At 49.0% G+C, this 26,668-nt stretch overlaps 1 protein-coding gene across 4 annotated transcripts in view; it reads right to left on the bottom strand.

The window, feature by feature from the left end:
• Positions 1 to 26,668, bottom strand: part of Ulk4 (unc-51 like kinase 4) — a 296,222-nt gene that overhangs the window by 84,865 nt on the left and 184,689 nt on the right. For all 4 annotated transcript variants that reach the window (XM_087905136.1, XM_087905134.1, XM_087905135.1 and 1 more), the window contains one exon: positions 22,756 to 22,854. In XM_087905136.1, the coding sequence (XP_087761262.1) occupies positions 22,756 to 22,854 (99 nt within the window). The remainder of the gene's footprint in view (positions 1 to 22,755; positions 22,855 to 26,668) is intronic.

Below are 26,668 nucleotides of genomic sequence, written 5' to 3'. Positions count from 1 at the left end.
AAGCTTTCACATAAACACCAGGACTTAGTGGATTTGGTGCTTTATTTTTCCCACTATTGGAAGTATTGAGCAAATCCTCATCCCTACAGCGAACACGGCTCCATGAGCTCTCCAGAGTCCCAGGTCCACTGTCCTGGGGACACACCCGTCTTATGAGCTGATTTGTCAACTGCTATCCCCTCCCAATGACACAATTACTGTTCCTAATCAGTCCTTCAAACACTTTACAGAGCGCTCACAGGCTCCACTCAGCTTTAAACAGCACAAGAAGGGAAAGAGGAGGAGGCAGTGCTCAGGAGCACAGCTGGGAAGAAGTGAGGCATGCTGGGAGGAGCATCACCAGGAGAAGGTGGGAAGAACGGAGAAGGATTTGTCATCTAGATGTGACAGGGGCCACATGAACAGAGTTGGACAGGCTTCCCTGAAGGAACACTAGGGACTGGACAGTCAGGGTCCTCTGACCAAATGACCATGCAGTGAATGTCCAAGTGATGGGGACACTGGCACAGGGAGCCACAGCTCTCGAGTGGGAACTCCTGCCGAAGAGGGCGAAGGGTGGTGGCTCATCAGAAACAGGCTGCTGGGTCTGTTGGGGAGGGCATTCCCAGGGAGGTGCACCCTGCACGTGGGCGGTGCAGTCCCCCGGGCTGGGGGCCTGGGCTGAACAAAAAAACACCCACTGCATCTAGTACTCTCTGCCGCCTGACTGCTGACTGTAAGCTTTCTTACATTCCTGCCATGATGGACTCTACCCTAAAACTGTGAACTGAAACACACCTGTCCTTCCTGCCACAGTGCCGTAACTATTGCCAGGAAGACCCCAATGCTGAGGCTGCAGGGACACGAGGCAGGAGACAGTTAGCAGGTACATGATCTCACATCAGGCCACTGCAGTCGGGACATCACCAAGGCCCCTTAAAGAGGGTCCCCTGAACAGCTGGCTGGAAAGTGAAGGCAGGAGCATGCGGGTGCTGGGGGAAAGACTTTCAGGGTTTCCACATCAAGAACAAAGCACATGACATCACTTTGGAATGCATCCAAACCTAGGAAGGATGAAGAAGAAACAGCAAAATTTGGAAATTCCTTTATTCCAGAATCTGAATGGGAACCTGTGTTTGGGGTGCAAGCCTTTCAACTTCTCAGTTGGAAACTTTTAATAAAAGTGTAACGGGGGTAAAACAAATCAAAAAAGAGAGATGATTTTGGGTGTGTGTGTGTGTGTGTGTGTGCTTCGTGCTTCTGAGGACCTGCGAAGAGGGATTGGGGCTCCGCTGAATGTGCAGTGGGCACAGGCTGGAGTATCTGGGCAGGAACAGGGAAGGAAGCTCGGCCTGCAGACATGGAGGTCAGCCAGCCGCACTGCTGCTACTCACGGCTGGCTCAGTTCTTACCATGGGGTTGTTTATGCAATGTACACAATCATGTAATTCAAGGAGATCACAGAAAAAATCCCAATCTGGAAACTCTCAACACAACACATGACTGGCTCTCTGCGCACAGTGGGGTGTGTGGCAGGAGTCCTCACCAGCTTGCCCACTACACAGGGCAGAAGTCAGAAATGCTTTGCTCGGCTCCAGATTCTCAGGGAAGAACGTGGCACTATGCAGGTGCCCCCAGAGAGGGACGATGACAGCACAGGACACAGTACACAGAGACAACCCGGGCAGCATGATCCTTACTATGGCGAAGTTAGAGGACAGCCTAGGGGGCCCCAGGTGTTGGGATGCGCTTGGGAATCCATGAGAAAAGGTCCCCAGCCTCAGCTGCAGGCTGCAGGAACTGCAGAGAAAAAGCATTCACCAGCCCTCCAGGTTTCTTCAGGCATCAGCCATGCAGGTGGTGCACAGACAGACATGCAGGCCAACCACCTCAGACATAAAAGCTTAGAGAGACATATTTATGTGTATATATAGGTATATATGTGTACATATGTATAATACACATTTATATATATACACACATATACACACACTTAGATATAATATAAATTACATATTAATAAAAATGAAGCCTGGCTAGCTGAGTTTTGAGCATCGACTATACGTCTGTTCTCCCTCTCTCCCACAGAATGCCAACTCATGCTCGGACGGTTTGAGTCACTCCGGAGCTCTTGATTGGGCCTGCCTTCCCTGTTGACACTGGTCCTCCAATATTCTGTCAGGTCAGATTTTCTTTTAAAAAATCTCTCATCTGGGACTGGGGAGATGGCTCAGCGGTTAAGAGCCCTGACTGTTCTTCCAGAGGACCCAGGTTCAATTCCCAGCACCTACATGGCAGCTCACAACTGTCTGTAACTCCTGTTCCAGGGAATCTGGCACCCTCACACGGACACACATACAGGTAAAACACCTACATACATGAAATACAAATAAGTAAATTTTAAAAAACTCTTGTCTGCATCCTAAGTGAAGATGAATTATGAAACTATCACTTATGGGTAAACCGGGAGCCTTCCCACAGACTTTATGTCCGGATCATCAGAGTAACATGGGTAGGGTCATCTGTTTCTTTAGGATCTAGGATTTACTTGTTAACCACAAGGCAACATTTCAACATCAGCACTAAAGATGCAAAATGCCCTTTGAGTCAGTCCCCATGAGCACCTGTGTGGAACACTTAGTTCCCAGCAGGTGGCGCTCTTCTAGGGGTGTGCAGCTTGCGGAGACAAGGCTGAGCTAGACCTGGGGGAGGGTGGGCAGTTCTTAAAGGTACCCTGCCCATGGTCTCCTGCTTCCTCTCCTCCATAAAGACTCTCTCAGAGGTGCATCTCAGAAATCTGAGTACAAGAGACATCCCTGACACACCAGTTCACGGTTGTTCTTCCCGAGTTTTCTGTGTTTGGTTGTGACTAAGGGAATTCTAGTGTGTTCTTCAAAACCAGACACTCTGCTTGTGAGAGACTCCTGGCAGGGTAACAAGGAGAACAGCTCCAAAAGCTCAGACCCACTTCCTGCTGTAAGACAGTCCTTGGAAAGGTGATTTCTACTAAAGATGTCACGGAAGATATGGAGATGGCGCCCCGAGACACCAACATTCAAAACGGACAGTGCTCTAACTGGGGCCATGGGATGGCCACGCCGGTGGAGACAGCTGCTTTGTAGGCCAGATGACCTAAACTCGAGCCCAGTACTGAGCAGGACACAGAGCTGTCCCCCAGCCTCCGCACACGCAGTGTTGGACTGAGCAGGACACAGAGCTGTCCCCCAGCCTCCGCACACGCAGTGTTGGACTGAGCAGAGCACAGAGCTGTCCCCCGGCCTCCGCACACGCAGTGTTGGACTGAGCAGGACACAGAGCTGTCCTCCTGCCTCCACACGCACAGTGTTGGACTGAGCAGGACACAGAGCTGTCCTCCTGCCTCCACACGCACAGTGTTGGACTGAGCAGGACACAGAGCTGTCCTCCTGCCTCCACACGCACAGTGTTGGACTGAGCAGAACACAGAGCTGTCCTCCTGCCTCCACACGCACAGTGTTGGACTGAGCAGAACACAGAGCTGTCCTCCTGCCTCCACACGCACAGTGTTGAACTGAGCAGGACACAGAGCTGTTCCCCGGCCTCTGCACGCACGGTTTTGGACTCTGGCATTTACTCACATTGATGTAAGTTTGGTAATTTATATTTTTCTATTAAAGTCATCTATTTTTCCACATAGTCAAATTTAATGCCTTGAAGTTATGTGTATTTTGAGAGCATGGCTCCTTTCTAATAATACAGCCAAAAAGAAGGAGGAGGAGGAGGAGGAGGAGGAGGAGGAGGAGGAGGAGGAGGAAGAGGAAGGGAGAAAGAAGAAGGAGGAAGAGGAGGAAAGGAAGAAGAAGGAGAAGGAGAAGGAGAAGGAGAAGGAGAAGGAGAAGAAGAAGAAGAAGAAGAAGAAGAAGAAGAAGAAGAAGAAGAAGAAGAAGAAGAAGAAGAAGAAGAAAATCCAAATAGAAACTTCACGAGCTGAGTTTCATCCACAAATAGCAACACACTAAGACTCAGAAGCCACAGTCTTCGGGAAAGTGGGAAAACCAGGGGCATCGCACACTTAGAGTGGAAAAAGAATCTATCAGGAAGCCCCTCCCAAATTAGTATAAATTAAAGTTATACTAACACTGTTGCCTAGTGTTTTAGCTAGAGTTTTTATTGTTGTAAAGAGACACCATGATCATGGCAACTCTTATAAATGAAAACATGTAATTGGGGTGACTCATTTACAGCTTCAGGGGCTCAGTCCATCATCATCACGTCAGCGAGCATGGTGGTGTGCAGGAGTCAAGGTGCTGGAGGAGGTGACAGTGCTGCATCTGTAACAGGAAGTTGACTGAGGCACTGGGAATGGCTTGAGCATACATGAACCCTCAAAGCCCACATCTGCAGTGACACACTTCCTCCACACCTACTCCACAAAGCCACACCTCCTAATAGTGCCATTCCCAATGAGCTGATGGGGGCCAAAACTACCATTCTACTCCCTGCCCCCATGAGCTTATTACAATACCATACTGAAAAATGCATTTAGTGCAACTTCAAAAGGCCCCATAGTCTATCACAGACTCAACAATGTTTTAAAGTCCAAAGTTCTTTCTGAGATTGATGAAATGTCTTAACTATAATTCCCTATAAAATCAAAAGCAAAAAGCAGATCACATGCTTCCAACATATAATGGCACAGGAATAAGTTACCATTGTGAAATGTGGGGAGGGAGCAGAGTGAGAAAACACTGGACCAAAGTAAGACCAAACCCAGCAACTGCACGCCTGACATCAAACGCTCTTCAGATCTCCAACTCCTTCAGCTTTACTGACTGCAACACACTTCTGTCTCCTGAGCTGGCTCCACTTCCTGTTAACAGCTCTCTTCAGAAGCTATCCCAGGACTCTGACATCTCTAACATCTTGGGCTCCCCAAGGCAATCCAGGCTTCAACTTCACAGCTTCACACAACAGCCTCTCTACCAGGCCTCCACTTAGGGACACATGCCTGGCCTCAGTCTTGGGTGCAAATCCTATAACCTGTTTCTTTTATCCTTAACTCTAAAAACAGAACTACGTGACTGAAGCTGCCCAATTCTGCTGCTCGCTGGGCCTGGAACTTGGCCCCCTTGTTCAATTCTATCTTCCCCAGATTTCATCACTGAGTAAACTTGGTTATCCTTGAATTTGCTCTGTAGCCCAGGTTGGCCTCAAATTCAGAGATCTGTCAGTCTCTGCCTTCCCAGTGCTGGGATTAAAGGTGTGGTCACCACACCCAGCTCTAAGCTTTTCTTTAATTCCTTTTCACAAATTTAGCTCTGTGGGACTTTGCCCCAAAGTCACCATTTCCTTTATTCCATCTCTTTATCTGTTTATCTCCTGAACACAGGATTTAGCTCCATCCCACTTCCTGGTGCTCCTTTTCTCAATCTATACATTTACCCTGCTCAGCTTTTCATTATAAATATTCTCCTTTTCATTATAAATCCTCATTAGAGTTACCACTAATAACCACATGACAGAGTCATGCTAACAGAATTAATCCAAAACTCTTCACTTTAGCCTCAGGCAGACTCTTCAGACAAAGGCAAAAAGCAGTCATTTTCTTCACCAAAATATCACAAGAATGATCTCTAGGCCACATATTACTATTTGCCTCTGAAATCTCTTGAGTTCATCAAATCACACTCAGCACCACTGTCTTCCATGCTCCTACTAGTGTGGCCCATCAAACAGCACTTAGAGCATCCGACTGCTTTCTTAATCCAAACTCCAGCAAGCAAATGCGCAGTCAGGCCGACCACAGCAATACCCCACTCCTGGTACCAACTTCTTAGCTAGGGTTTTTATTACTGCCAAGAGACACCATGACCACAGCAACTCTTATAAATGAAAACATTTAATTGGGTGGCTCACTTACAGTGTCAGAGGTTTAGTCCACTATCATTATGGCAGGGAGCATGGTGGCGTGCAGGCAGACATGGTGCTGGAAAAGTAGCTGAGAGCAGTATACCTTGCAGGCAAGAGGAAGGTGACGGAGGCACTAGGCATGGCTTGGGCATATGTGAGACCTCAAAACCACCCCCACAGTGACACAGTTCCTCTAACAAAGGCACACCTCCTCACAGTGCCACACTCTACGAGCTGATTGGCACCAACTACACTGAAACTACCACAGCCAGCCATCTTACTCTGGGGAGCTGACACAGCCAGGAGAGCAGAGAAGCACAGACGCTGCATCAGGACGGACGCTGGGCATTCGGAACCGCACATAGCTGCAATCGACCTAGACAGCCACTGGTCAGAGTGCCTGACGTTCACACTGATGCCATTCTGCCCGAAAAGAGCGAAACTAGTGGCCACATACAGAGTCCATAACACCGAAGCAAATGCAGAGAAGAGTGTACCTGTGTCCATGATGTAGGCCCTGTGATTGCAAGGAGGACAGACACAGAACAAATGCCATGGGCCACTGCCACAAATGTGCAGTGGGGGGGGGGGGGGCTTTAGTTTTACTAATCACCTCTAGCTTGTTTGGATTCCTGTGTTGGCTTATCACTCCCTTTGCAGTTAAAATGTCAAAAAGAAATCTGCCATTCCTATCTCTAAAATTAAAAAAAAAAAAACAGAAAAATTTCTCACACACAGAGAGAAATGGCTTCCACATGGCATGAGTTATATACTAACCCTGCCAATAATGGTAGGGTCTTGGGATACTGTCAGTGGCTTCCAAGAGACTCAGTGTATTCGAACCGTCAGATAAGCGCGGGGGAGGGGGGGTATTAGGATTTGTTATTACATGGGTGGAAAGTGCACCACAGGTCTGGAGTCCAGAAGCTGAGGTGACTGTGGACGGGGGTCTGGGTTCGGACACAAGTACAAGGATAAGAGTTCAGATCCCAGGCTCCATGTAAAAGCCGGTGGACATGTGCCCTGCCTGCAATCCTAGCACCCGGAGACAGGAAAGGAGATTCTTGGGGAGGGCAAGCAGGAGTAGCCCTACTGGCACATGATCTGAGTTCGACTAAGAGACCCTGCCTCGAGCAATGAAGGGAGACACCAGATGACCCTGGGGCTTCCACATGCTCACACATGTACACCTACATCTACACCTGACACACGTGTCCATGCACACTCGAGCATGCACATATACATACATATAAGCACACAACGAGACTCCAAGCTTGTGAAAATTCTCTCTTGCATTAAAGTAATTCCTTTCTGAAGAGTTCAGCTCTAACAAATACAGATATGAGACAGAAGCTACACCCTCAAGGAAAAAAAGAGGTAAAATACATTTCTTTAAAACGTGATTTCCAAGGAGACAGTGAATATCCTTTAATAAAACTGCAAGGCCAATACTACAAACCCTGCCACCTAACACGAAACAATCTACCCAACCAGGTGATTTACAGCAGAATGGAGTCTGTGCAAGGCTGCTGCAGCATAGCTAAGCCTTCACCGTCTGGATTCTGTAAGGCAAAGTTGTATCTTTGAAAGCAGGTGGTTCCTTTATCCAAGAAATGTATCCAGACAAAATGAAATGTATCCAGCCCATCTACAGTCTGGGGCTGAAGGACTCTGAGGGCCCAGCGGCATTTCTGCAGTATGGCTGGTGTGCTTCGGAGGGTCCTCGTGATTGCAGTGTGGCAGGAACTCAATCAGAGCTCTGCTGAACTGTGAGGCCAGCTAATTGTAGAGTTACCGTCTTTGGAAATGCCCCCGGGTCCATTATTTTAGCACATTAACGAGGCTGTGTGCAGAGAGGGTTTATTATAATACGGGCTGACTGTTTATCAGATGGGTAACATGATTACAGAGCATGCAGCATGGGAAAGCCCCTGGGAGTCATCGACAGGTAGTGCTGCAGGCGCAAAGCCAGAACAAAAAGCCAGATATGGTTATCAAAACGGCTAGTCCCCTGCATCACAGCTGCAGGTGAATAGTCATGCTGTTGGACAGTGGCTTCAAACTTGACACAGAGATGGCCGTTCAGAGAGCGTCTACAATCGAATGGCTTGGGGCAGGGGCAGCAATAAAACAGAGCATGCACAGCGCCTAGAACCTTGGGAATTTGTTGTCACCATGGTGGGTTTTACTGTGCAGTACTGCACTGTGGTAAAGGTAGCGCAGGGATTGTGCCACACACAGAAGAAAGCAAGTGCATTGGGTGCACACTCTGCACCATGACCTTGCCAGGACCCGGTGTGCCCAACCCTGCTGGTCTCTCAACAGTTCCAGAGGGCATTAGCCTTTTGTCCTGTACCTGTTGTTTTGTTTTGTTTCTTTCAAAACAGGTTTTTCTGTGTAACAGCCTCAGCTGTCCTGGAACTAGCTCTTGTAGACCAGGCTGGCCTCAAACTCACAGAGATCTGCCTGCCTCTGCCACCCAAGTGCTGGGATTAAAGGTGTGCACCACCACCTGGCTATCCTGTCCCTTTTTAAGACGCAGACCACCAGCTCTTCAGCTTTGCCTGGTGGTCCTCAGCCTCCAAAGCCCATGGTGGAGCCTGTCTGGGAAAGGTGCGTCTCCACAGGAAGTCCCAAAATAAAAGCTTGCAGCGTAACCCTTAGGGAACACGCTAGAATGACTCTTTCACGTGAAGGATGCTCCCATCTCCCCTCCGTTTCCGTGGATCTGTCCAGGATCCTCAAAGGTTACTGAAACCCGCAGGTGCTAACTTAAGAGGAAAGGCCCCGTGTGTGCACATGACCTCGACACACCCTTGAAGAGACGTTGGGTCACCTCTGGACACCAAAGGGTCGAGCGCAAGGTCAACGTGATACAAATCACTGCTGTGCTGTACCCACTGGGAATGATGAGAAAAATAATCTGGACACATGTGTTACATATATGATTTTCTTCACACATGATTTCAACCCATGACTGGCTGAAGTCAAGGCTGCAGGACGGGCAGAGCATCAGGGTGACTGTGCCCACCTCCGCTTCAGGGCTTTAATGGAATCCCTGACACCAGCCATGTTTACCTCAATCAGACGTTAACTCAGGACAAAGCTTGGCTGTCATCTCCCTGGATGTATGCTATTCCCAACTGCGATCTAAATAGTAAACAAGACCAATGGCACCCCGTGAAATGAGGACCCCACAGGGCATACAGTCTAGTCAGCACCTGATACCTGAAACCTTTTGCCAACATGTGATGTCCATCTCAGCCACCACAGTGAAACAGCACTGGATATCCCAACGGTTACACACAGGGACAAGACCATGGAGACACTAGAAAACACAGTAGCTGTTTGGTTACATCTGCCCTCTAAGATGAAAGGACCAGCAGAAACCAGACATGAAATCCCCAAAGGGTAAAGGACACTGACACATTTATCTGTAAGACAGACACTACCTTTGTAATGGAAATACCTATAAAATAAAAAACAACAAGAAGAAAATGAAAGAGTACATTTGGTGGGACAAAAATATGCCCTTCCTAATCTTCAAAGATGTCCAATATTCAAGACAGATGAAGCAGAAAAAGTGAGCAGAAGTCACACCAAGCAGTCAGAGAGACAGACATTAAGGTAATTAACCATCACACACACCTTTAATCCCAGCACTGGGGAAGCAGAGGCAGGAGGAGCTCTGTGAGTCTGAGGCCAACCTGGTCTACATATAAAGTTCAGACAAAAGATTCTCTCCTTCATTCTCAAAGAAAGAAATGTAAGATTTCCAGAGACTCAAAAATTCTGAACGGCAAAAATGACACAAGCTCCCAAAACTCGGGACTGGTGCAAATTCTGAGATGAAAACTGCCCTGCACCCTGCGGGGGAGGGGCAGATGCAAGCCAGCAGTCCCACCTTTAACCCAGTGGCCCCTACTGTCTACATCTAACGAGCATTACCGGCCAACCTCACTTGGAACCTGCTGTCTCAGACACTAACACCTGGAAGGGCAATGGCTGGGGAGGGACTTGCGATCCCTCAGCTTTGGTGTATCCACAAAGGTCAACAAAATACCGTGTTTACAGCGGAGAGAAAATCAGACTAAAGATTCCACTGTGGAATCCTGTGGAGGAAAATTATGTGTGTGCCTCCATTACAGACCCGAAGCCACACACAACGCACGGAGCACTCTGTCCTAAGTATTTTGAATTATTTTTACCAGATGCATGATACCCACATGTGAAACATATACATATATGTACGTTTTTGATTTAATGGAGAATAGCACGTAAGCCACACATGGCAGCCGGGTGTGGTGGTTCATGACTATAATTCTAGGACTTGGGCAGTGAGACAGGGGGATTACCCTAAGTTCCAGGCCAGCCTGGGCTACAGAGGAAGGCTTTGTCTCAAAAAGCCACAACTGGGGATGGAGAGATGACTCAGCGGTTAAGAACACTTGCTGCTCTTGCAAAGGACCTGGGTTCAATGCTAGCACCCACACAGAGGCTTCAGGGAATCTTGGCATGGACACACGCTAACATACACATAAAAAAGAAAAATAACTCTTACCAGCAACAACCCAAACATACGTCAACACTCAAGATGCCCGAGACAAGCGGCACATGGTGATTCACAACACTGGAGAGGGCACTGGTCTCCAGCTACACATGGAGGTCACACACTGTCCTAGCACGGACATGTGCAGATGCCTCTCATCCCTGCTTTGGACTGTGGTGTCTTTGCCTGGCAATACCAAAGCGCCACAGTCTAAAGTGACCCTACAACAGGACAAAGGGCGCTCAGTCCTTCAACAGCCAATTCATCCCTCTCCCGCCGAGAAGGTGGGGAAAAGCTGAATTCCCCATCCCTGCAGCCTCTCTGCAAGGAGGATTCTGTGATGACCTTGGCCTTCACACATCAAACAGCTGTGAGACTTCATTGACATAAAATGTCAGCTTCCTATTTTTGCCTCAAGACAATCTTTAGTTAAGAGCTAGCCATAATTACAGAAATAGTCCTGAGTTGAAAATATTTCCCCTCCAAATTATGTGTATACCAAGGTGCAGCACGAATAATAAAAACCCAGAGACAGATATCGGGGTTCAACCTGAAGGTCAGAAAAGGAAAGTGGCCAAGCCACCAGAGAGAGAGAGGGTTTTTAAAGGTAAAAACCTTTAAAAAAATCTTCAGACCAGAAGGGCAAGGTCCTCTCTCCACCTAGCCATATCACTCCCATCTCCACCTCCTTAGTGCTGGGATTAAAAGCATGGGATCACTTTTGTGTGAGTTGTTTCTCTTTTAGACAGATTCAATCTTGGATAGACCAGGGTGGCCTTGAACTCACAGAGATCCATCTGCCTCTAGAGTCCTGGGATTAAAGGTGTGCGCCATCACTCCCTGGCCTGTATGGCTGAGTAGTGTCTGATCTTCAAGCAAGCTTTATTTATTAAAACATAAATAATATACCACTACACAAAGGAACATAGGTGGGAATAGTGTGTGAAGATATGTTGCAAGGGGTTGCTTGTTCATCCCCACCACCCAGAACCGATTAATCACACAGAAACTGTATTAATTAAATCACTGCTTGGTCCATTATCTCTAGCTTCTTATTGGTTAACTCTTATATTAATTTATATTAATTAATTTAATCTCTATTAATCTGTATATTGCCACGTGGCAGTGACTTACTGGCAAAGATTCAGCATGTCTGACTCTGGTGGTTCCATGGAGTCTCTCTCTGACTCCGCCCTTCTTTCTCCCAGCATTCAATCTAGTCTTCCCTGCCTACCTAAGCTCTGCCCTATCAACAGGCCAAGACAGTTTCTTTATTCATTAATGATAACCACAGCACACAGAGGGAACTCCCATATCAAAGGTATCTGTATTTGAGTGCCTCAGAAGATGGGCCTCTCTCTGCTGCCCATGGTCATGTGCCACCCCACAGACCTCCGTGAGAAGGACCAGGAAAGGGTGGACATCTCAGGACTTCCGTTCCTGAGCCCAGCTCCCTCCCAGGTACAGACCAAGGCACTGAGAACTTAGCAACCAACTATAGCTTGGCCAACCACACTGAAAATGAAAATGCCCACTAAAAGTTGCTCACAGGCCAAACATCCAAATGGCCACGTGGCTTTTCCTAGGCCCGTATGGTTGTGATGGTCATTGCTGACTATTACCTGGACAGGTCTGGAGTCATCTAGGAAAAAGGCCCCAGGCACGCCCATGAGGCATTATCGTGATTAGTGTATGGTCATGTCTGTCAGGGGCTATCCTATTAGGTTAGTCTATGGTCATGCCTTTGAGGGGTTATCTCGATTAAGTTAGTCTATGCCTATGTCTCTGAGGGAATGTCTTGTTTAAGTTAGTCTTCAGCAGTGATGCTCCATCTCTGGGTCATGATGCCTCTGGGGGTTGAACAACCCTTTCACAAGAGTCACCTATCAGAAATTCTGCATATGAGATATTTATATTATGATTCATAACAATAACAAAATTACAGTTATGAAGTAGTAACAAAAACTTATGGTTGGGGTCAGCACAACATGAGGAACTATGTTAATGGGGTCACAGAATTAGGAGGGTTGTAAACCACTGGGCTACAGTCATGCCTGTCAGAGATTATCTTGATAGGTTAACTGATATTGAAAGGAGGTACCATTCCATGGACCAGGGTCCTGAGAGGCAGGAGCCAAGCACAAGGGTTCATGGCTCTCCGCTTCCTGACTAGAGATGCAGAGGGACCAGAGCCTCAACCCCGGCTGCCAGAACTTCCTCCCAGAGCTGTGCGCTCTTGTTAGAAGCCAAAGCTCCTGCATCTGCTGCAGCAGGGAGACCCAGCAGGTACTTAGGACAGCAGCAAGAACAAATAGCATGGGCAAACATTCCTCTCTCTCTCTCTCTCTCTGTCTCTGTCTCTGTCTCTGTCTCTGTCTCTGTCTCTCTCTCTCTCTCTCTCTCTCTCTCTCTCGGTGTAACATTTTACTCTTTTGACTTTTTCGGCTCTTTTGGGGATTCCCACCACCCAACTCCCAAATAAATCACACATGGAGCTTATTTCTTGCCAGTTTTTCTTAACTTAACCTGTCTTACCTCTACCTTTTACTTCTGGGCTTTTTCCTTTCTTCTGTGTATCTTACTTTCCTTCTTATGCCGTGGCTGGCTGGGTGGCTGTGTGACTGGGTGGCTGGGCGGCTGTGTGGCTGGGTGGCTGTGTGACTGGGTGGCTGGGTGGCTGTGTGGCTGGGTGGCTGTGTGACTGGGTGGCTGGGCGGCTGTGTGGCTGGGCGGCTGTGTGGCTGGGCGGCTGTGTGGCTGGGTGGCTGTGTGGCTGGGCAGCCGCCTCTGACATCCTCCTCTCCTTGCTCTCTTGCTTCTCCTCTTCCTCGTTTCACCTTCTGTTTATCCTCTCTGCCTGCGAACCCTGCTGACCCTTGCTCCTGCCTCGCTATTGACTGTCCAGCTGTTTATTAGATCATCAAGTGTTTTAGACAGGTAAAGAATTAAAGCTTCACAGTGTTAAACAAATGCAGCATAAACAAAAGTCACACACCTTAACCTAATATTCCCCAACACACATGCTCTCTCTTTCTCTCTCTCTCCCTCTTCCACTCCCTCTTGCAAAAGAAATTACTATTTTTATATCACAGATATAACCCCAGGTGAGGAGACATGTATTTTACCCTGTCTAAAAGTAGAAAAGAGTTATTTTCAAATTCAATACCAGGTTTCATGCTCTTCTCGGCCATGTAGAGCGGAGTATTACAGTAGCATGGGACATTTAATGGCCACAGAAAGCCAGCCCGGCTGTTTCCAGGACGCACATGGTGGACTGGCACACTGCCCTCGGCCAGAAGAATCAGAGCCGTGGCACTGGCAATAAGACTCACTGCACATGTCTGAGAGGTGGGCTAGACGCACACTCCTGAGCACAGGCATGGTCATGCTGCGGTGCATGTCCCACTGAACAGGTCTTAGAGGTGGGCTAGACGCACACTCCTGAGCACAGGCATGGTCATGCTGCGGTGCACGTGTGGTCGGAGGGCAACCTGTGGGAGTCAGTTCTCTCCTTCTGCCACATGGACTTGGGGAGGGGGGGAATTGAACTCAGGACCTAGAACTCTGGAGGCAGAGGTAGGCAATTTCTGTGAGTTCCAGGGCTACACAGTGAGATACTATGTCAAATACATACATAATTTTAGAACTGGACAAACTGCCCTCACCTGCTGGGCCACCGTTCCTATTGTGTGATTTTCCAAACACTCAAGTGGATCAGCCACAGAGAACCTAAGAGTCCTGCCACCTCCCTGTTTGCAGTGGGTTTGGCCACAGTCCTCACTGTGCTTCTGCTGCCTCTGGGTTAGCTGCTTCCTCCAGTCTCCAGGCAGCACCGAGTCCACTGATTGGAGCAGATTCTGCTGCAGTGTGTGTGCTTTTGGAGGTGACAGCACAGACTCATCTGCCTCCACCTGACCTTGTCTCCCAGAGCCTGACCATGTGTACAGTGCCGGAGACGGCAAATGTGTAAGCCATCAGCAACAACGGTTGCTTCCAGGGCCTTGCAGAACAGACTGGGTGACTGACATCAGCCTTGCGACATCAGGCGTGCCACTGTGAGCAGGCTCCTGCCAGCCGGTGACAGACCACCCTCTGTGGATACAGTCTCCACAGGATGCGATGCGGCCAGAGGCATTGGTAGAGGTGAGAACTCTCTAGTGGCCGGTCTCTCTGCTTCTCTGACATCTCTGCTTTCACCCCCTAATATCTGACTCTGAGTTTTTATTATTAAGACCAACTAGAATTTGTGTTACAGTTAAATATGCTTTGAGAATCATATTCAGTGGCACAGAATTCTACCTTAGAACTAGACTTAGGGCAAGTGGGCTGACTTCCTGGGGAAAAGCGCCCACTGCACAGGCTGGCAACACGAACTGGAGTCCTCAGAATCTACATAAAAGCCCTAAGCAGTGGCCTCACATCTGCAATGCTTCTGGTGAGATGGGAGCAGAGACAGAACTGCCAGGAAGTTCAGGGGCAAGCTAGCCTAGAGTATCACCAAGCGCGGGTGAGCTAGCCCAGAGCACCAAGCGTGGGTGAGCTAGCCCAGAGCACCAAGCGCGGGTGAGCTAGCCCAGAGCACCAAGCGCAGGTGAGCTAGCCTAGACTATCAAGCACAGCAGTAGAAGGGAGAGAGATAACACCTCAGCAAAGCTATAGACATCCCCAAAAGTCATCCTCTGACCCCCTCACACACACAAATAGAAATTTTAAAAACCAGAATTTGATTTCTAATTGAGCAATCTGCAAGTTAGGTTTTTGATGTTTAAAATAATGCCATGAATTCATGGATTTACACAAATGCCCACACTTCAAATGATTTCCTACACAGCCTCCTTTCTGGCAGTGGGATTAATGGCACCGATAATTTGAAAACTTTTGACACATACCTATTTACATTTTAATTTACCAATTAAGAGCCCATAAACAGTTTCCAACTCCAAAGACTGAAAAGGTAAAAACCTGTGTTTATTGGGGTTTGTTTAATTTCCTTTGTTATGTAAATGAGCTCGACATACTTGGTGAGGGGGGGGGGGAATATTGTTTTGTTTTTTCCTGTGCAGGAGCTGAGGCCAGGACTCTGCTGGCCAAAGCTTCACCATGTCACCATGGAGCCACAACCCAGTCCAAATCCCAGTATTTCTGAGTGAAACCCTACACTGGATTCCTTTGACCTGTGTTGAGTCGTCTATTTCTACTGGTTTTGACCACTTTCTGATCTCACTAAGGTGAAATCGTTAGTTCTGCATCTCCCAAACCTAAGCTCATCAACATCCCTGATCACAAGATGGGAGATACGTTAGCAAAAAATCACAGTAAATTTTGACACAGGACCTGCCTCTGAGGGTCAACCCCTCCAACCCTGCATATTAGGGCTCTGTCCTCGCGGAAGCCACACAATCCCAACCCTGACTATGCAGAGATGCTGAACTCTTGTGCTTCATAATCAAGGCACGCATACAGGGAACACAGAACAACAAGTAAAGCCTTCCTATCGGCTAGAACGCTTGGGCATGACCCAGATCTCACAAATCCACATTTCTGCCCCCCTCCCACTCCTCATTTCCCTCAGTGTGCCCTACTGCCCAATCACCTCCCCTAGGCGGCAATGGAGGAAGACTTACCCAGAAGCTTGCCCCTTCAGACTCAGAAGCAACAGTTTGTGGGAGAGAGAAGTCTTCAGGGGAGCTCTCTGCACGTTGGGCAGAGCCGTAGGAATCCAGTTCTCGGCTGTCACCCCTGCTGTCTGGGGCTGTCAGGGGATGCGTCTGCCTTTGAGTCGCTGATGCCATGGTGAGAGACCCCAGCTAAACCATGGGTTCCCTAAGCTAGATTTAGGTGGAGTCATCTCTTTGGTCTGTCCTCAGGGTCCTATCTGGGGTGAAAGGACATTTGTTCATGTCTCCCCCAAGAAGTCACAAAACCAAGCTTTACTACTTGGAAGTGGGCTAGGGACTGATGAGGCTGCAGCGTTGGGGTCGTCCATCCATGGTCAAAAAGCATTCTCTGGGGGAAGTGCCTTCAGGACACTTTGTACTCCATCTGTGAGGGGTTTTTTTTTGTGTGTGTGTGTGTGTGTGTGGTTTTGTGTGTTTTGTTTGTTTGATTGTTTGTTTAGCTTAGATCAGGACACCCTGGCCAAGAATAAAATGCTGTTTAAAACCTACATTGGGACACATCACGAAAACACCCATCCAGCAGTGGGAGCACACGGGAAACACCATTCCCTGAAGCCACCCAAGTCTCAGCACGAGCTGCCGAGGATGGTGACAGTGCGTGGCGTCTATTCTGAGGAGAGTGGACGCACTCAGGGTCCACGCCCAATGCCCAGAGCCTCTGTTCTCACCAGAGCTGCTGGGGTGTTAGCGCTGTGTTCTGTTTGTTTTTACAGATCGCAGGTACAGTGCTCATCTCGAGCTGCTGTGTGCTTTCCGGTCAATCAGAGGTCGTACAGCGGTGTCGGAAATACAAACTGCCCAGGGAAAGCCAGTGCAGACAGACCTACATGCCAAGGAGAGGACAGACACCAGAGGCAGTGGACATTAGAGAGAATGGACACTAGAGAGAGAGGACATTAGAGAGAGTGGACACTAGAGAGAGCGGACATTAGAGAGAGCAGGCACTAGAGAGAGCAGACATTAGAGAGAGCGGACACCAGAGGGAGTGGACACCAGAGACAGCAGACATTAGAGAGAGGAGGAGATCTAGCGCTAGTGAGGTGATGGCCGCCAGCAGTCTCCACTGAAGAGACTGAGGAGGAAGACGACTCAGCAGGGAACAGTGGGGAGGTGAGCAGACTTGGGATCTTCTCTGTCACAGTGTGAACATTTACTGTACTGTACCTCCCCTTCCTAGGTGATTTTACTGAACCCCCATCCTAGGCCCGAGGACGGAACAGAAGATACAGCCTCTGCCAGAACAGGGTTAGTCATTCAGCAGAAGAGGCAGAGAAGCCAATGTTCTCACACCATGGATGTCAGGTGAGAACTGGGAAGACTCCTGAAGTTATGAATTCTGTGTGGAGCGTTGTATACCACTAACGAGCCCAGACATGTTCATGCAAAGGGGACGTGGAGTCGTGGCTGTCAGACAGACCAGGGATTGGCGCCTTACTCGGATCTTTCACTGTGATTCTCCTCCGTTGTGCCTGTGGGTAACCACAGGCTGGGAACAATACACAGACTTCGGAAAGAAACAGTGCATACATTTGAAGTTGCAGTCCTGAGGGTTGCCTGGGTAGACACACTGAAATAGCACGGCTGGTCTGGTAACTGAGACAGCTGATTGTGAGTGGGAGGGTAGGGTATACAAGGCGGATGTGCTGGACAAGGGCTGGCTCTCAACCCAATGGAGCCAGAGACTGGGTGATTCCAGACACTCAGGATAGCTTCCAGGGGCCCTCAGAGAGGGCGATGGCAGCCTGTGACATTCTCCTTGTTACAGCTCAGCAAGTAGGGATGTGCACCTGGATCTCACAAGAGGGATGTGATCGGCACAGTGTTCGGGGTGGTGACAGCCATATCTCTTACTCTGATGTACTGCTTCTCTGCTCCATTGCTAACCTCTTACATCACCCTAAATTATGCCTAATTTACATATTAAATTTTGTCACAGGAAAACACGTACAGAAAAAAACCTGTAATGTAGAAGCTTCTTGACTTACAACAGATTTACATCTAGACCAGTGATTTTCAAACTACCTAATGCTGCGACCCTTTAATACAGTTCTTCATGTTGTGGTGACCCCCCCCCCATGTAAAATTATTTTCATTGGTATCATAACTGTAATTTTCTACTGTTATATATTATAATGTAAATATCTGTGTTTTCCAATGGTCTTAGGTGTCCTTGTGACCCACAGGTTGAGAACCGCTGCTCTAGCTAAACCCATAGTATATTGAAAATGTAAGTTAAAATGTATTTAACACACTTCATCCACCAAACACCATAGCTCACAATGTGACCACTGTGTGGGTTGTTTCATCCCAGGAAGGGAGGCTGAGGGAAGCTGCAGCTCATTGCCATGGCCCAACATAAAAAGGAAATTACCTTACTGTATCTCATGTACCTGGGGAGACCCCATCTACAGCCCCACACATCACTGCGTAGCGGAAGAATTGTGGCTGGAGCCACGGTTCATGCAGGGTTTTCAGCAACCCGTACAGTCTTGGACGTCACCACAGACAAGGATGAGTCGCTTTGTTCATGACTTGGGCTGACAGGTTCAGTCTCCCCAGGGTGCGTTTGCTTTCCGTGGGCCACGTTTGCAAAGAGACTCGAAACTACCAAGTTTATCCTCCTGCCTCTAGGTCCACGCTCCTGAAGTTGTACAAGTCAAACTGAAACTTGAAATTCATTTATTCTTCCCCATAGGAGAGCCATCCCCGGGGCCTTCTCCTGTAGCCTATTACATTTTTAAACAATATTGTAAAATTTATCCTTACTCAGTGTGTGCTCTGGTGAGATGCTCAGTAGCTTTATTGCTATTTCCCCTAACTTTACACAAAGCTATCAGTGTGTGCTAATCTTTCCCAGAGAAGATGCAGGACAACACTCTTGGCACAGGCTGCTGCTGAGGCTGAAGGCTCCAGTGAGAACCTGGACGCACACAACACAGCTCATGTACATCAGGCCAATGCCCACTGATCCCCGGTACCTCGGGCTGGCAGCCAGCATCTCAGAGAGCGGGGCCCCTGGGGGACAGTGCTGTCCCGGGGTAATTCACACACACCCAGCACAGGCACCAACACTCACTAGCGGCCAGTGAGAGGAGGTGTGGGGGGAGCTGCGTGTGAACACAGGAGACTCGCGTGACGAGAGCTACACCAGTGACAAGCTACGCAGGTGACAGTACGGTCTCTGTCCAGAAACATCTGTAAAAGTAGAGGTGACAAGGGAGGGGCTTTGGGAAGAACTGCAAGCCCAAGAGGAGCTTGGTCTGAGCACAGCATCTCAGGTAGGCTGGGGGCTGAGGAGCAAAAGAGGAAACGCTCGATGCGGTAGGAGAGACAGCGCCAGCAAAACAAATAAGCAGATGAGACAAAATTCAGACACACATGACGTGAGCCAATGACACACACACGATGTGAGCCAATGACGCACGTGACAATGTGGGCCAATGACACATGTGACAATGTGAGCCAATGACACACATGTGACAATGTGAGCCAATGACACACACGTGACAATGTGGGCCAATGACAGGATGAAGTCAAGTTGTTCTGAGGCATCACTGAGCTGGACGCAATCACCTGCTGTTCTTGCCAGTCCTCCCAGAGCCCCTTGCCTGAGATCATGGGCTGGGCGGTTCCAGTCCTTGCCGTTTCCAGCCCTGAGCCACACACGACTCCCCCTCAAGTAAAGAACCCTGTGTCATGTTAGGCAGTGACGATCATAAGCTCCATGGTAATGAAATGCATGGCCGCTGGCCACCCTGGGCAGACGGTAGATGTTTGAAGTGGTTCAATGTAACAGGTAAAGGAATTTCAGACAATCAGCATGGAGATGCAGGAGACAAGAGCAGACAGGTCAGATCTACAGGCAGTGCAGGTGTGCAGGGTGGGCCTCATCTGCCTACTTCAAAGATCCCCCTGATGATGGACTTCAGGAACTGCACCTTACAGGAGAGATCTGCTCAGAACATGAAACACGCGGTGATCTTCTGCATTCATGCTCAAGGCCGTTCAAGCCCGAATCTGCTCTGTTCCAGCGAGAGACGTTTCATTGTAGCCCATTTATGTTTTAGACTTGACTGCTCTGGAGGACACCTGGTGAACGGCTATTCTGAAAGAGGAAGGGTTCTCTAGGAGAGGGGGTGGGGCTGACTGCTCTCCTCCCCCAAGGTTTAAGTTTATCACTTCACACCAGCAGCGTCGAGGGGTCCCGGCAGTTCTGGCCGACAGTGACTGTGTGAGGCTACAGCCTGAATTTTGAGGCATCTCTTAATCATTTATATCCCCTAATTACCTCTGCTAGGGAGCTGGATGTGACTGTGTCGCAGGAGTGTAAGGACAACCTCTTTCACCATTCCAAAACAAAAGTGCTTTATGAGGCTGGCGAGCACCTTTTCCCGTCGATGTGTTTGTCACTGTTCCTGGGACTCTCCGCCCTTCTGAAGCCACGAGAACCTCAACTATGATGGCTTCACTCGCAATCAGGCCCTGTCTTCTTGCCATGGAAACCCCTCACACTTAAAAACAGAAAACACAGAAGCCTTCTAACAGACTTCCTGTCAGTCCGACGATTTCTGAACGCGATTGAGTTTAGGGTTTCATGGGTTCAAAGCTAATCCAGAGGCCAGTGAGAACTTTGATGAGGAATGTGTGGGTGTTGAAAGCAGACATTTAATCTCTAAAGTTTTGTTTCTAGATTCAACAGCTGGGGGGGCTTCCCTGTAAAGTAAAGGTGGGCCCCACATCACAGAAAAGGGGGGATTAAGTAAGATCTGGGCTGAAGTAGAAAGAGAACCTGGCTTTGCCAGCCCTGGCCAGATCAAATGGTGCTTACGAAGTCAAATCCAGCTGACTGAGCACCCACAGCATCCTTGTGAACTAATAACCATTGCTGGGACCAACCAATAAGGCCACACACAGCGATGCCTGTACCCCTCCCCTGCTGGTGAGCACAGAGCTAGGTTAAGACCATGCCCATGAACACAGTGCCATGATGTCTTTCCTTATTACTGCCCACTTCACCAACTTCACACTTTCTGTATTCTTTGTCATTTGTAATGTACGACATAAACCACTGGCCACCGTGCTTCCCTTTCCAGCTTAACCTTAGGGTTGCTTTTGGCTGTCTACTTATTAGGATCTGTTTGAATAAGACAAGGTCTCACTTTGTAACACAAGTCGGACCGGAGCTTACTACATAGTTCGAGCTGGAGTCAATTCACACCAATACTCCTGCCTCGGCCTCCTGAATGCTGGGATTAGAGGCAACCACATGTAGCCACGCCTTTTCTTTCTGGATGCAATTAAACCTATACAATTATTTGCCCAAACTTCATTTACGATCCTGAGTCATAGCGCAGCAGACCCTAACCGCCAGTTGTCCTGATCTCACTGATGAGCTGTCAGCCTCAGCCCCAGCCTCACCAATGAGTTGTCAGCCTCAGTCCTGACCTCACCAATGAGCTCCCAGCCTCAGTTCTGACCTCACCAATGAGCTCCCAGTCTCAGTCCCGACCTCACCAATGAGCTGTCAGCCTCAGTCCTGACCTCACCAATGAACTCCCACCCTCAATCCTGACCTCACCAATGAGCTGTCAGCCTCACAGAGGCAGGGGCCAGAGGAACAGGACTCTCATCTGGTTATGGAGGCACAAACAGGCCTTGATTTCCTAAGCCTTCCTGAAGCTTTTTGCTTTTTTTTGAGGTTTATGGAATTTCACCAATGGACCCCAGCTGCTGCTCTCTAAGGGGGAATCACCTGTCTTCACGTTTGGGTTCTCTTTCAGTTTGGTTGAAACTGTAGGGCTGGTCAAAGCTCAGGGTTTGCATTGACTTCACCTAGAAATTTAGTGACCTGTAGTCAGAGGCTGTTCATTCCTTCCTGGCCGCTCAGACCTGACGTCATCACTCAAAAGCCATCATTTGTAATACAGCTTTGTTTCCATCCCTGTCCTGTCCCAGTTGTGGGGGCGGCTGCGTCTAACTCCTTACAACTCAGAAATCTCTTTTGGAAGGGACTGGGTGCTCAAAAGATTTCTCTTTCCTTACTGGGGTTCAATGTACTTTTATTCACACTTTCATTAAGGAAGTAATTATTTGAATCTGCCCTATTTATTTATCATTCTGTCTATGTATGTATGTATGTATGTCCGTACGTATGAATTATGAATCCATCTACCCATCCTTTCTCAGGCAGGGTCTCACTATGGCTCTGGCTGACCGCTCCTACACTGAGATACATCTGCTTCTCAGGAGCCCATTTAACATATGCATACCATCTTGCCTGGACATTAAATATTACCTTAATGAATGATAAACCACCTGGTTTTAAATCAAGTATAAGTTTAGTATTTTTACAGAACAATTGGCCTCTAGAAGCTTCCCTGGTTCTGGTTCTGAGGGGAATTAAATGACAGGTAAACAAGCATTGCTGAAATTCGATAGAATCGCTTTGGTCTCAGAATTTCTGAAAAATCACACAGGAGAACCCTGGCACAGCCAAGCCCTGAGACAGGCGCCCTCACACAGGTGAGCCCTAACACAAGTGAGCCCTGGGACAGGCAAGCCCTCACACAGGCGAGCCCTCGCACAAGCGTGTTCACACAGGCGAGCCCTCGCACAGGCGTGCCCTGGCACACGCGAGCCCTCACACAGGCGAGCCCTTACCAGTGGGATAAGCAGGCTGATGAGGTCTGTGAGCGGTTTGCTCAGCAGCAGCAGGTCCTCTGCAGCCTGTGTGTCCCCTCTCGAGCCCGACTTCTGGGCCTGGAATGAAAAGAAAAGAAATGCAAGAGGTCAAGGTGATGAGTCGGCTTGGCGGTGAGAGGCGGGTGCACCGAGATGGCAGATAAGGGCTGAGGAGAGCTGCTGTGGTCCCCAAGTGCTGGAAGGATGCAGCCACAGAAGAGATGGCACGCTCGTGACAATGTGACAAGAGTGTAAGCCCCAGACAGCACAACAAGGGTGGGGCAGGCACTGCAGGAAGGCTGGCGGCACCCTGCTAGCTACCTTCCTCATCTCATGGCTGTGACAAGGGGTCTCAAAGGAACAACTGGGGGACACGGCACCTTTAATCCTGGCACTTAGGAGGTAGAGGCAGGAGGATCTCTGTGAGTTCAAGAGCAGTGTGGTACACAGAACATTCCAGACCAACCAAGACTACATGGTGAGAGAAACAAACAACCCCCCAAAAGCAAAGGAGTAACTGTAGGGAGGAAGGACTTATTCTGGCCATGCTCTGGGGTCCAGTTCATCACAGGAGAAGGTTGGTGGTGGGAGGTGCCCTCAACTGTGCGGCTAGGAGCCTGGGCGATCAGGACCCAGAGAGGAGACCAGAAGAAAAGCTAGGCTAAAACCCTAAAGCCCGCCCCCAGCGACCCATTCCTCCAGAGCCCTCATCTTCTAAGGGTTCCACAGGCAACCTAAACGGTGCCTCCAGGAGACCAAGGTTCAAACTCACGCTGATGGGAACGTTTCACAAAGTGAGTAAGTGCCCTGTGGTTCCAGCCAGCTTGAGGGTCCATGCTTGTCACCCCACTTTCTAAGTGGGAAAACTGAGGTCTAGAAAAACCTTAATCTGGGTGGTGGCCAGGGAGTTGGCTCCGTGTTTGTTATGGAAACACAAGGGACCTAAATTCAGATCCCAGCACTCAAATGAAAAGCCAGACACGGCTGTGGGGGAGGGGGCTCCCTGAGGCTACACTGTGATCACATACAAACACCTGTGTAAAATTATATATAATAAGTTATATATAACAAATATATAACTTCTTTCTTTCTCATTACTTGTGAGATATCATCTTTGCTTCAGCAGCCTATTGTAGACAGAGCTATAGAGCAGTCCCACACTAGCTCAAAATTGAGTATAATAAAGGGTTCTTTATTTAAGGGTAGACTCACAAATCACAGTCCTCTGCAAGCAGGGAACAGAAAATGAATCCAGCTGCATTTATAGTATAAGAGGCCCCGCCCCTGTGGGCTGGTATCGTAAAGGGTATTGGCTGAAGGAGTTCCCACAGAAAGTGAAGGAGCAGGACACACATGACCTCCTCCTCTGACCTGTGAGTACACACAAGAATATGCATGCCACATATCAGACACATAGACACACACACACACACACACGAGACACGAGAAACTCCTTTGGCCGAGTAAGGAAACTTTAATCTGGTTATCTAAAGTCACACAATAAATTACAAGGCCAAAAGTCACATGAAGGCCATCCAATGCATCTCCTCTATTTCTATGCACATCCGTGACACGTGACACCCAGAGTATCTACCCACTCCTCGGGACATCTCACTTTCCTGTTGCTGCAATACAAATCACTCACAAAAGCAGCTTGCAGGGAAGGCCTTTTCCCGGCTCAGTGTTCAAGGGTACCATCTACTGAGAGACATTAAGATGGCAGAGGCGTTTAGCAGCTTACGACACTGCGTCCACAATCAGGAAGCAGGACAATGAATGCGTGTGCTCAGCTAGGAGTTCCTTCACAGCCTAGGATTCCTGCCAGAGAACTGCCCTGCCCACTTCAGTCAGCACAGCTATCTCCGCCCAGCTTGTTTTCCAGGTGAGTCCGGATCCCATGAAGCAGACAACACCAACCATTGCACACAGGCTTCAGCTACACTTTGATAAGAGATAAGCCCTGACCTGAAATACACCTCGACCATGGCCTTCACAGAACTAAGCGCAAACATTCTCACCACATGAGACAGAGACTTCATATTCAGAACGGGTTCTCCCCCCACCTCGGCTTTAGGATGCACACTTTTTGCTCAGGATGCTTCTCGGTCTTTGCTTTTAGAACGTGACCTTAGCCTGACCTTGCAGAGCAGGGCTCTCTGCCCAGATGGTAAGCCTGGACTCCAGGGTCCTTCCCCAGCCCTCCTTCAGGCCTGCAAACAGGGTTTTGCCCGCCTGCCTACTTTATTGCTATTACTGATGCAAAGGGCCTCTGCTGAGGATTGTGCCTTTCCTGGCTGAGGGGAAGAGCGGCAACTGTTAGCTTGCTCTTCTCTGCCCCTCCCTGCCTTCCTTCCTAAGAAGAGCGGTTTTCTTCTGGAGACCTGGACCTCTCAGCATCGTGGCTGTTGATCCCTTGCCTTCTGAGGCACAGGCTGACGCGAGGTAGCAGCCTTCGCACATTAAACATTAACGCATCATCCCGGAGCTGACACTGATGTCTGCTGGTAAGGATGAGACAGGTTTGCAGATTAGGATGTGGGCTGCAGCAGGGGCTGGGGGCCAGCACTCCCTTTCCAGGCCTTCTGAGCGGGCAGGCGAGACCATGGAACAAGTCCACGTGCGGGCGAGGCCACGGAAGAAGTCCACGTGCGGGCACTTGCCCACAGGCCATCGAGTGGTCCTTCAAACTCTCCAGTGCCTTGAGGGTCATTAGTAATGCCTAGAGCCTGTCTGTAGCAGTCATGGGTCACCTCTTTACAGCTCACAGGGTTTCCATCAAGAGACCTCAACCATGAATAACTTAGCAGCTTGTAAGATGAACACACTAAGCGACACCCTTCACAAAGGTCTCACCCAGCCTGTGATGGAAGCCCATTCAGTGAGGGATCCCCAGAGAGGCCCAGAGAAACTGCAGAGGTCAGGCCTGCCTCTCTTCACACTTCAGTCCCTCACTCTTTAAGTTGTGTGTGCTGGGGCCCCTGTCCCTTCAGGACACAGCCACTAACCTCACCATCCAGATCCTCCACCTCTGCCTCGGGTCCCACTGACTCTTTTCTAAGAAGACACTGTCCCTTGCCACTCTGTCCTTGACCTGCCCAGGTGTTGTAGTCTGCGCAAGAGAAGACAGAAGCCTGGCCGAGGTTTGCAGAAAAGGAATTACATCCGTTGGACACCTGAGATAGAGTTCTACACCACACAAGGGCAGAACCGAAAAGAGAAAAGTAAGACTGACTCCCAGGTTCCCGTTTATGCAGCAGGGAAGGACTGGCGAGGGTTGCAATGGGGAAATGGTCTTGCGGGGCAAATGGGGAGCTCAGTGTTAGGCCCAGGGCATCTGGTGGTCACACCAAACAAACTGCTAGATACATGAGCATGGATCTCAGGGAACTCTTGGAGAAATACATATATACATATTTTCTCAACATGGGATTGTCAATTTATGAGTCATATTTAACAGTAAATGGCCATGTGATGTGATCTAAGTAGAATAAAAGAACATATAACTTCTCAGTATAAAAAGCCCAGCACTAAATGATCCTGTCACCTCCAGCCTCCCGCTTCAATCTAGTGATGGCATCAGGCACTGCGCAGGTCTCCTGATGAACAGACACCAGGAAAATCTGTGCAGAACGAGGGACGAGAAGAAAATCAGCGATACCGAGGTCTACCCAGGTCCTGTCATGTGGTAATGCACCTTGGCTCGCAGGTGTGAGGCCCCGGGTCTAAAATCCAGCACCACAAAAACGTTCTGCCAATGGTGACGGGACAGCCATGATAAGACCATTGTGAGCAGGCACATTTAGGGCTGAGGACACAGCCCTGTGGTGCAGCCCTTGCTTCAGATGGACAAGGCCCTAAGGTCACCCAGCACTGAGGAGATGAGGGAGGGAGG

The sequence above is a fragment of the Myodes glareolus genome, chromosome 4, assembly GCF_982192425.1.
Source record: "Myodes glareolus chromosome 4, mMyoGla1.1, whole genome shotgun sequence".
Lineage (NCBI taxonomy): Eukaryota > Metazoa > Chordata > Mammalia > Rodentia > Cricetidae > Myodes > Myodes glareolus.
The sequence above is the reverse complement of the archived record's forward strand: the minus strand, read 5'-3'. Positions and strand labels throughout refer to the sequence as shown.